Raw genomic sequence first — 12,550 nt, 5'->3', positions numbered from 1 at the left:
ATATGCGAGGAACCCAATGACATCTTTAGCGGAAATAACCTTGAGCTAAAAGAAAAGATCGAGATAAAGTGAGTAACAATATTGTCCCTGCTTTTATGTCTCCCCTTATAAAGATCTGGCATATATGGTCATAAGAGAAAATTCCCATCGCCCGCTAACACATCTGTCCAAAGACGATTTGTTTCAACAAATAACTTGAAAACTACTGCTTGGAATTTTGGGGGACCACCTTCTTAATCTAATGAAGAAGCGCAGTGCAAACCTGGATTATGAAATTGTATTTATTTGTCAAGAATTACAGCCATTTACAAACGTGAACCTAGGTTACTTGAACAGTATTGGTCGAATGTTTTCTGATTTGGGAAAGCAGCTTTTATGTCTAAAGGAGAGGTACAGTTGCAACGTTTGGTTTGGGTTTTCAAACCATGATATTTATGCTTTCAAAGGGACCTCGATGACTTTTCGATGCTGATGCTGGTGTCCCCAAAAGCAGATATTTTCGTCATACCACAGTATGATTACGAATCACCCGTTTACAAGATCACGAATGGAAGAGCCGAAGAAATCTGCCAGTTCAAGTTTGAATCCCAGTGGACTGGACCTTTTGATGGTGACATATCAGCCGATGGCGACATGATGTTGATTAAGACATACGACTTTGTGTACTACTTTTACGTACCCGACAAAAACTACACCGATGCCCTTTGTAGTGATACTGAGCGTGTGGCGCTGAGGTACACTTGTGAAAATATGGGGGAAGTTGTAACCTTCAGCCCTGATGCCATGTCATATTACACCTGTAATAAGCAGCTTTATGCCCCGCTATGGAGGTACGACCGATTGAAGGTAAAGGAACTTGGCTAAAGAAGAAAACAAAATGATCCACAATTTGCAAAAGCCAATCATCATCATCATCATCATCATCATCGCTTTCTTTCTACTTTGAATGCGAAAGAAAACCAAATTCCTTTGGGAGTAAAAGTAACAATAACGATGATGATAATAAAAGTGAAAAGCTCACCGAGTCATTTGATACTGCATATGCTAAATTTGGGATTCAACCTACACAGTGAATTACGTATTCTAGGACCTCGTTTAAGTGAAATCCTACTCGAGATTCGAAATCACACTATCAGAATATTCTAGACGTGATATAAAGTACCAGTTGTCAGATTTCTTTTTGTGGAAGTCTTTGTGGGTGAGTGGGTTAGGAAGCGGACTTTGTGTGTAGGCAATTAGGTTTCTTTCTCTAAGACTGTTGTTCGAATGTGTATTTTCTCGTTTGACGTTAAGGTATTAGCATGAATTCATGACGTGTAACTATCAAGAAAATTCTGAAGACATTTATGACACGTGAAACAGCGGGGATCGTACAATCGTAGAACGCTCGATGGAAATACAGTTCTTGAAAGGCATTTAGAAGTTGGACGAACATGAATACATGACACGTTTTATGGATAACAACTTCTTTTTAATCGTCATAAGACGTTTCATATTCATTCACTTGATAAAGGAGCAAGAATTAACTCTGAATCTTCGTATAAAGTATCATAAGAAGTTGTTATCAATAAAACGTGTCATGTATTCTTTATGCAAATAGTCAATGGATTGTAATTAGTATGTAGGTGAGAATAGAAAACCTTGGCTCACAATATTTTATTTCAGCAGAGTCTAATAAAGGTTATGAGCACAGTGCGTTATAAGAAGTACAGTGTTATATATAGGTTATCACGCGAGTGTGTTTTGGGATGGTTAATATCCTGCATTAGGAATAATCAGTGTATTTAGCGAGCCTTTGCGAGCTAAATACATAGTGTTTATTCCTAATGCAGGATATTAACCATCCCAAAACACACCAGTGTGATAACCTTTTTATCATACAATGTCATTTTTGCTTTATAATTTAAAAAAATGCGATTTCAAATGCCACAAATCATGAAACTAAACTTCGTGGAATGTCTATGACGTCACAACTATGTGCGGAGTAATATGTTACGTCACAAGCCCGGTGACATAATTTTCTCTTGATCACTCAACGGTCATCTAGTTCCCAGTAAGCTTTTATGCTAAAGCGCGTATTGTTGTCAACAAATCTTAGCTTACGTTTGAAAAATAACAACACGTGGAACTTCAGAAACCTTCAATTAACCTTTTGAGCAACCAAATACGCTTTAATGTTAGCGTGACACTGTGCACCCTTCTCTCGCTAACACTGACAGTCGGTCGGGGAACTGATGTTGGTATCTTCGTAAGCCTATGAATTTCTATCTTCGCTTTGTTATCTACTCCATCTATCAAAACCAGGCATGAATTTTCTGGGATCAAAGCACTGACAGTACCGTAACCATGGCCGTTAATCCGGACACGACCGCCGATCCTTGACGCCATGTTTGTCTACACTGTGAAAATAGTCCCTGGAATTTGCATATGACCTCTTTAATATGCATCGATATCCGTATATAAAACCAACGGATACCGAAAATATCCGTTGGCTTTATCCTGCCGAGAACACTATCCATCGTATGATAAATTGTATTATAACCCATGCTTGTCCACATGCCATCGTATTCCAATTGGGTCGATCGATGTTCATGCTGTCGATCACTGGATTATCTGGTCCAGACTCGATTATTTAGAGACCGGCGTCATATAGCTGGAATATTGCTGAGTGCGGCGCTAGACAACCACACAACAAGTAACAATAGTGTGTATAAGGGGACATAATTCCAAGCAATTAAAGAGACGCTAGGAACTCCTGATGTTTTGATATGTTTGCGAGGTAAGAGGAGTGAGTGAGTATGGTTTTTCGTCATTTTTAGCAATATTCCAGCAATATTACGGCGGGGGACACCAGTAATAGGCTTCACACATTGTACCCATGGGGAGAATCTTTAGCGGGACGAGCGAAAGCTTTAACCATTAGACTATCCACCGCTCCGCGAGTTAAGAAGATTATGTTATATAAGTGTGCATACTTAACCATGTATAGGTTCTTCCCAGGGGAGACCCGGGTTCGATTCCCCACATGGGCACAATGTGTTAAGCCCATTTCTGGTGTCCCCCACCGTGATATTGCTGGAATATTGCTAAAAGCGGCGTAAAACTAAACTCAGTCAGTCAGTCAGTCTTCCCAGGGGTGTACGGTTGCAGCAGATATACCTATCGTGACTGAACTCTTTAACCGTTATACCAACTCGTCCTTGGCGGTTCAGGCAATGAAAGAAACCGGGAAAACAGGCAGTAAACAAACTTGATAAAATGTGTGCCTCTACATTATCACGTTTATTGATCATAATGGGACAATATAATCGACTTTAATTTTCATGCATCCGAAATACAAGTCCCCTGTAATTAAGATATTCAACTTATCAGTGATCGATAATTATGACATTGTGACAGCCATGATAAAGAAACCTGATACTTATATGAGAATATCTCTATTTACACTTTAATAAGCATAAACATGTTATAGAAATACTAGTATATTGTTCGGGGAATATTGTATGAATACTAAATGCTGTTTAAATGAATATAATTATCAACGGTCTTTCGTGTGTGAAAGAGTACATGTCAGGGTTTAGTATTGACTGACCTTTTGGCTGTTTGAGAGTGTTGTTATTATCGATTTTGTTTGCTTGTTGCTTGGTGACTTGATTCAGCACCTACAGGTACATATTTTTCACTAAAAACGCCCACATTAGAGATCTTTGCAGGTGGTAGTTGACGGCGACCCGTGAAGATCCGGGTTAGAATTGATCTTCAGTAAACCATGCTTGTCGTAACAGGCAACTAACGGGATCGGGTGGTCAGGCTCGCTGACTTGGTAATCGCATCCTAATCGGGTCGATCGATGCTCATGCTGTTGATCACTGGTTCAGACTTGATTATTCACAAATTGCTAAACAGCGAGTGCAGCGTTAAGCAACAAACAAACAAAATAGCTGATCGGTGCGAATTTTTTTCACCCGTTGTTCATGCCTGTTTAGCAAACGTATGTTTCCGTTGCCTTGGATTGTATTGTATTGTGTTGCAAAACACTGGACTGAAATTTTAGCTGAGCCATGATGCACTTCCGGAGATATTATATTATTCATTTTGGTATCAAATGCCAAACTAGACATACCATGTCGTTCACACAATATCAAATATATCGATCACATGTTTTAATCGATTTTTGACGTCATATTTGTCTTTAGAGATTTGGATTCAGTTGTTATCGTCGTAACATTATACCACATTGTACCGTGGTGTTAAAGCAACTTTTTTGTGAAACAGTTATTAATTCACAACCTCCGCACGAACAGTTGTGACACGTTTTGGTGAAGGATGCTCACATGACTGATCCTGTAACACATAAAAGCACAACTAGTTCATGACTGTTTCTTAAAATTCATGAATGTTACATGCGTTCAAATGAACAAAGCATCGTACAATAGGCCAAAGAAGAGGACACTGATGCATGTCATATAACGATCTCTATGATGTCTGTCGTTAGAGACCGCCTCCGTGGTTTAGTGGTTAGAGCGTCCGCCCGGAGAGCGGAAGGTCGCGGGTTCGATCCCCAACCGCGTCATACCAAAAGACGTTAAAATATGGTTCTTGTTGGTCCCTGCCTGGCGCTCGGCATTAATGGGTACAACAAGGACTGGTCGGCTCGGAGTCAGTATACTGTGTCTGAGTGGGGTATTCATGCTTCACTGCGGCATGGTATCTCAGTGGGCTAGCACTATAAAACCAGCTTAAGTCTGGGCTAGTACAAGCAGCCGCACATATACATACACACGCATGCACGTCGTCATATGAGAGAAATATTCTCGAGCACGACGTTAAACCCAATTTCACAACACCTGTCGTTAGGAATGAGTGAGTTTAGCTTTACGCCGCTTTTAGCAATTTACGCCGCTTTTTGCAATATTCCAGCAATATCAGGAGAGAATACAAGTAATGGGCTTCACATATTGTAAACATTGTGAAGAAACGAACCAGGGTCTTTGGTGTGACGAGCGAACGATTGAACCGCATGGATTTTCCATTGTGTTTTTTTCCATTAGCATCTCCTTTAATAAATCCATCAAAGGTTGCTCCGATGCGTCTAATGGTTGAACGTTGATTTACGACGGTCATAGCTATAGAACTGAGAATACACAATCCAAGACTCACATGTTCAATCATCGAAGAGGTAGGTGTATTTGAAAATAACATGGAACTTATGGATGCTCTATCCATGACCTTCCAAGTCCAACCCATGCACGTCCAAATCTACTATTCTACTTGTTTTACTGTACTTCGTCGACAGGTTATTATAATATACATATATTCCTTTTCAATGTCAAATATGTTGTCATCACGATATGGCTGCAATATTGCCGATGTGACGTTAAATAATAACTCACTCACTCACTCCAATTCTAGTGTGGTGTGAGTTCCATGGCTAAAATGTTTCAAGACCTGGATTACATTGAATGTTATGGGTTTAGTGGATTGCATTGGATTTGACTGGATTCTGTTTCTACATGACTGCATGGGATTGCGTGATGTTCTATCGCTATAACATTGCATAGGATTGTATATGATTCTGTTTCTATGGGATTGCATGTGATTCTATCTGGCTCTATTGGATTGGATAGCATATTATGGGATTCTGTTTGAGTAGGATTGGATGAGATTTTATGGGGTTATATTTGTGTAGGATTGGAAGGGGTTGTAAGGGATTCTATTTCTGTGGGATTGCATGGGACTATATGGGATTCTATTTCTATCTGACTGCATGGCACTGCGTGTAATTCTGTTATAGGATTGTATCAGATTGAGTGCTTTTTCTATTTCATTATGATTGCATGGGATTGCGTATAATTCTGTTATAGGATTGTATCAGATTGAGTGCTTTTTCTATTTCATTATGATTGCATGGGATTGGGTGGGATTCTGTTTCTGTGGATCTCATGGATTTGCCATTGATTCTTTTTCTATAGGATTGCATGGGATTGCGTAGAATTCTATTTCTACATGGTTGCATGGGATTTTATTTCTACAGGATTGCATGATATTGTGTGGGATTCTGTTTCTATAGGATTGTATTGGATTACGTTTGATTATATGGCATCGGAGGGGTTGTGTAGGATTCTATTCCTATAGGATTCTATTCTATGAGATCGCAGATATTTATATTGGATTCTATTTCTGTAAGATTGCATGGGATTCTATTTCTATAGGATTGCACGCTATTGTCTGGGATTTTGTTTCTATAGCACTGCATGGGATTTTGAATGGGGTTCTAATTTTAGAGGGTTGCATGGATTCTGTTTCTACAGGATTGCTTGCTATTGCATGGGATTACATTTCTATAGGATTGCATGGGAGTATATGATAGTCTATTTCTATAGGGTTTAATGGAATTAGATTCAATGGTATTAAATGTGTTGATATGCCATTCTATTTCTACAGGATTGCTTTAGATTGCGAGGGATTCTACTTCCACAGGATTGAATGAGATTGTGTGAGATTCTATTTTTATAGGATTGTATGAGTTTATGTGGGATTCGTTTTCTTTAGGATTATTTGGGATTTCATGGGATTATATTTCTATGGGATTGCATTGGCTCCTACTTCAATAGGGTTGCACTGGAGTGCATGGGATCCTACTTCAATAGGGTTGCACTGGATTGCATGGATCCTACTTCAGTATGGTTGCACTGGATTGCATGGGATCCTACTTCAATAGGGTTGCACTGGATTGTATGGTTCTACTTCAATAGGGTTGCACTGGATTGCATGGGATCCTACTTCAATAGGGTTGCACCGGATTGCATGGGATCCTACTTCAATAGGGTTGCACTGGATTGCCTGGGGTTCTTCAGAATTCCATGGGATTGCGTAGCATAGTACGGTATTGTATGGACTTACATGGGAATACATCTGATTGCATGGCTTTGTATCCGAATATATAGGATTGCATGGGTTGTGTGAAGGTCTTCGCCTGTATGTCTCTGGTTTCATTAAATCCTGATGTCAAATAAAGCAAAAAGTAGATTTTTGTTTGAAACTAAAGAAAATCCAAATGTGGAAAAATTCAAAAGTTATTTGTGGGTCCTGAAAGAACAAGCATTAAAATGTCAATCTAGTGGTGTTTCCTGTTAAACATGATGTCTTATCTATGCTTTGATTGCTTTCTTCTGTACACTGTACAACTCACTCCGCTGAATTGTTTCAAGGGTATTATAAATGTAAATTCCATCATTCGATTAAAATGTTTATTCAAAAGACATAACTGTACTCCATACATATAGAAATAACATAAAAATAGAAGAACAAATACACGCATATGAAAAGGTTAATTTTGTTTTTTCATGAAACATTCAAAACAAATGCAAATATTTTGATTGATCGTGATTTGGGGCACGTTCGTTAACATTATGTTGGTGTAGTGCATAAACGCATAAACATTAACCTCTGCAACTTTGTACAGTAATTTTCTTAATTTTCTCGATTGTGTCGATAAACTCGAAGTATTTTCGTGAGTACCTTAAAGAATGGCGCTTGACCGCATTCTTTAAGGGGGTGAACTGTATGCAAGAAAATATTTGCAAATAAACCTGCAAAAACGTACCTTTAATCAAATGACAAGAAGTAAACGCATGTAGAAAATAATAAAATGTATCCAAATTATGCACCAAAGACAACGATATCACGAACTTCCAGCTAATACAATAACTCTTCAAATTAATATCATGACATAAGGCATTACATTTACACAAACAAAGCATCTTTTTCATAAACAATGTGAATTACACAGACAACAGGAATTAATAATATATGCAATACAAAGGACTTCGGGAAGATGTAAATGATTCACAACATCTAGTCATATTTTAACTGTCAATGTAATGACGTAAGTGCACCTGGAATATATGTGAATTAATATAATATATTTAAATTGATATATGTGCCGAGAGAACATCTATTTGTAAACACAAGTGTTACTAATCTAGCTCGTTGTGTGATTGTGTTGAAACACTATACCTTATATTTCGTGAGCTGTAGTATTTATTCATGAGTATAGTAAAAAACAAAATAATAATAATTAATTAATACTTAGTCCATTTATATTGCGCTAAATCCACACCTACAGCATGATCATAGCTCAGGCAGTTCAGTATTACCCCGAATAACCCAAACTGCCTGTGAGGCGCTAGAAAGTTATTCATTTTCTTCTGGGTGAACAGAATTTAAACAAAACCGTATTTCCGTATGCTTAAGAACTCTATATCCAAAGCTGAGTCATTTGTACAATTGAAATTATAAATATACTTATGAATCACTATCTAATAGTGATGATAGCAGGTGTTCACGGAAAGGTTAGCGTATCCTGCTCCACCGATAGCACAAACACATGCAAACCATCTCATTTCTGGTCATTTGTAGAAAGCCCAGAATTATTGATATACCATTCTATTGTAACACATGTTGCACTTTCATGTGTTACATTTGAGCACTTTCTAAATAGCATGTGTGTTCATACCACTTTATTTCAAGTGAAACTCTTACCGACTTCATAAGGATCCTTACGGCGTGTCCGAGTTAGAGACTTCACATGAAGTCTACACATCACTTGTCCACTTGCACACACGGTTATATCTAAACTAGAGAAAAAACATGACTCGCGCTTACCTTAACAAGAGTGAGTGAGTGAGTTTAGTATTACGCCGCACTCAGCAATATTCCAGTTATATTGCAGCGGTCTGTAAATAATCGAGTCTGGACCAGACAATCCAGTGACCAACCGCATGGGCATCGATCTACCCACTTGGGAATCGATGACATGAGTCAATCAAGTCAGCGAGCCTGACCACCGATCCAGTTAGTCTCCTCTTACGACAAGCATGGGTTGCTGAAGATCGGTTCTAAACCCGGGTCTTCAATGGTACCTTAACAAGCAAGTTAACTTCCGGTTTGGTGACGTCAGTTCTGTTGCTACATATCACAATGCAGTTTGAGTTAAAAATGAGTTCTCGGTATCTTGCTACCTGAACTGATAGTTTATGAGCATATCATGTGGAAACAGAAACCCCTAGGCCTCCTACTTGTCCTAAAGGAAATTCGTTCACTTACAGGATAAACAACTTTAAAACAAAATATCAAGCTTCAAGCTTGTGTCTGACAACACAGTTGTATTTATTGGCCTCACTTTGAATTCACTTCACTTAATTTATCAGGTTGGATGTGCCAACGGCTATACCGGAAGCGGACAAATACAACAGCAACACAGAGATTAGACACATATCACAGTCACACTGAGGGTAGAAATGTACAACAATCACCCTTAGAATAGAGAAGTACAACAGTCACACTGAGAGTAGAAATATACAACAATCACACTTAGAATAGCGAAGTACAACAGTCACACTTAGAATAGAGAAGTACAACAGTCACACTTAGAATAGAGAAGTACAACAGTCACACTTAGAATAGAGAAGTACAACAGTTACACTGGGAATAGAGAAGTACAACAGTCACACTTAAAATGGAGAAGCACATTATCCACAATTAGAGTACAGAAGTACAACGGCTACTCTTAGAATAGAGAAGTACAACAGTCACACTTAGAAAAGAGAAGTACAACAGTCACACTTAGAATAGAGAAGTACAACAGTCACACTGGGAATAGAGAAGTACAACAGCCACACTTAGAATAGAGAAGTACTATAGTCACACTTAGAAAAGAGAAGTACAACAGTCCCACTGTCACACTTAGACTAGAGAAGCACAGCAGTTACTGTTACATTGAGCCTGTTTTTAATCCAGTATCATATTGATCGTAATTTGTTAGTCTCTATGTCATTCACTTATTATACCTGATACAGAACCATGTCATGACCTTCAAGATGTCGCCAAAGACAACTGCCATGAAGGGAACAGCCACCACAATCAGATACGCCCAACCAATCACAACAGCAGAAGACCTCTTGTCCACACGACTTGTCTTCTTCAGGATTGATTTTGTCATGTCTTTAGAGTTGACGGATACATTTTTCTTCAGTTCTGTCACTTTCTCTGCCACTGCCTCTGGTTTGCTTGGTGCTGCCTTCAGATTTCGGCACCTACAGATACATTTCTTGAAGATCTTCCGCCCCATACGATCAACACCTAGCGGTTTTACTGTTGTCTCAGCAAATGTGGGGTCAGTTGCGGTAGATGTTGTGGCGGTTTCACCTGTAGTAGTAGTTGTAGTGGTGTCAGTTACAGTTGTAGTAGTGGCGGTGGTTTCACCTGCAGTACTGGTGGTGTCTGTGGTCTCAGTGGCTGTACTGGTGGTGTCAGTGGCTGTACCGGTGGTGTCAGAGGCTGTACTGGTGGTGTCAGAGGCTGTACTGGTGGTGTCAGAGGCTGTACTGGTGGTCTCAGTGGCAGTACTGGTGGTGTCAGAGGCTGTACTGGTGGTGTCAGAGGCAGTACTGGTGGTGTCAGTGGCTGTACTGGTGGTGTCAGAGGCAGTACTGGCAGCAATTGGTGGCGTCAAAGGCAGTGGTGGGTGTCTGGTGGTGTCAGAGTACTGGTGGTGTCAGAGGCTGGTGGTGTCAGAGGTACTGGTGGCAGTTCCTGGTGGTCTCTGTGGGTGGCAGTAATTGGTGGTCCCAGTGGCAGTACTGGTGGTGTCAGAGGCTGAACTGGTGGTGTCAGAGGCAGTAAACTGATGGTGTCAGTGGGCTGGTGGTGTCAGAGGCAGTACTGGTGGTGTCAGAGGCAGTTCTGGTGGTGTCAGAGGCTGTACTGGTGGTGGCAGTACACCTGGTGGTGTCAGTGGCAGTTCCGTTGGTGTCAGAGGCAGAGGCACTGGTGGTGTCAGAGGCAGTGCTGGTGGTCCTGTTGTCTCAGTGGCAGTACCGGTGGTGCCAGTGGCAGTAGTGGTGGGTGTCAGAGGCAGTACTGGTGGTGTCAGAGGCAGTACTGGTGGTGTCAGAGGCAGTACTGGTGGTGGTGTAATTGGTGGCAGTCAGAGGCAGGTGTCAGAGGCAAATTGGTGGTGCCAGAGGCACCCGGTGGTGTCAGAGGCAGAACTGGTGGCGGAAGTTAGTCAGAGGCAGTACTGGTGGTGTCAGTGGTGGCGGCCAGCGGCAGACTGGTGGTGGCCAGTGGCAGTAAAATTGGTGGTCCCAGAGGCTGCGCTGGTGGTGTCAGAGGCAGTACCTGATGGTTGGCAGTACTGGTGGTGTCAGTGGCAGTACTGGTGGTGGTGTCTCTGTGGGCAGTAGTAGTGACTGGTGGTGTGGCACTGGTGGTGTCAGTGGCAGTCACTGGTGGTTGGCAGAGGCAGTAGTGGTGGTGTCAGTTTCAGTGGCAGCAGTGGTGTCAGTCGTGGTGGTGTGCCAGTGGCAGGTGTCAGTAGGCAGTCTTGAAAGCTGGTGGTGGTGGTGTCAGTTGCTACCTGTAATGGCAGTACTGGTGGTGACAGCAACTGGTGGTAGCCAGAGGCCGCACCCCGATGCGTGTCACTGGTTAGTACGGTGGTGTTAGAGGTGTGTGGCAGTGCTGGTGGTGTCAGTGACAGAACTGTTTGTGCCAGCGGCAGTGCTGGTGGTGTCAGTGGCAGCATGCTGGTGGTGTCAGTGGCAGTACTGGTGGTTGTGTCAGCTTCCAGAAGTGGTGGTGGCAGTGATCGCTGTATGTGCAGTAAGTGATGGCATCAGCTGCAGTAGTGGCGGTGGTTTTGAAATATTTCACAAAACACTGGATCTTCTTCAAACGGTGCTTAAAGTAGAATATTACCTGATCTCTTAATCTTGCTCCTAATTTAAGTTTGACCTTCAAGACAACCATATTTGAAAACACACACCTTTCCCCAGAGGCCCTATAATAATTATCAAGGAGTAATGCAAATCTTGTAAGTAAAGTGGTGGTGGTTTTGGTGTCATCAATTAGCTGTGGTGTTGCTACCCGGTGTATTTAATGGGCTTGAAAATGTAAAGAAACTGTTTCGATCACCAACTTCTTGAGCCAGCCATACATAGGAATATCCAGTTACAAACAATAAACTTCGTACATTAGACGCCCAGGTATGTCTTCCATCCTCGCCCAGTTGTTTCAACATTAAATAACAATTGTGTGGATATCTCCGTGTGTCTTGCCTCAGAAGACGAAGCCAATATTTCATTACTTTACATTGACCAAAAATCTGTATGGTGTAAAGCCAAGTTTCTCCAAGAATCGCTTTGTTTGCTGCAAACTTCCCAACTCCTAAAAATCTCTTGAAGTACAAAGCATGAAATTTCTCGATAGATTTCTGGTAAGCATATCTCAGATGAGTACAGCAGTATTGGAAATATCTTGGTGTCAAACAATTTGTACGCTTTGGAGAATGGTAAGTCTTTACACTGTCTAAATAGCTGATATACAGGTAAGACAGCTTTTCACCTATGAGATACCAGTTTTTGACAAGCTTTTGACCATTTTAATACGCAGGAGAATAGCAAACAAGGATATTTGTAATAGGTTACAATCTTTATAGTTTCCCACATACTGTCCATGATTCATACCTAGCAACAATTCCACCTTT

At 40.9% G+C, this 12,550-nt stretch overlaps 1 protein-coding gene across 1 annotated transcript; it reads right to left on the bottom strand.

Annotated features, from left to right (window-relative positions):
* Nucleotides 1–9,558: 9,558 nt before the first annotated feature.
* LOC124287844 (endochitinase-like) lies at nucleotides 9,559–10,435 on the bottom strand (the record flags this gene model as incomplete). Its single annotated transcript, XM_046724317.1, has 1 exon — nucleotides 9,559–10,435. A coding segment is annotated over one exon (597 nt), but the record flags the coding sequence as incomplete, so codon positions are not given.
* Between the last annotated feature and the right edge of the window lie 2,115 nt (nucleotides 10,436–12,550).

This window comes from Haliotis rubra, unplaced genomic scaffold (genome assembly GCF_003918875.1).
Source record: "Haliotis rubra isolate DU_JTF1 unplaced genomic scaffold, ASM391887v1 Scf407, whole genome shotgun sequence".
Classification (NCBI taxonomy): domain Eukaryota; kingdom Metazoa; phylum Mollusca; class Gastropoda; order Lepetellida; family Haliotidae; genus Haliotis; species Haliotis rubra.
Note: the sequence above shows the minus strand (reverse complement) of the source record. Positions and strands in the feature narration are given on the sequence as shown.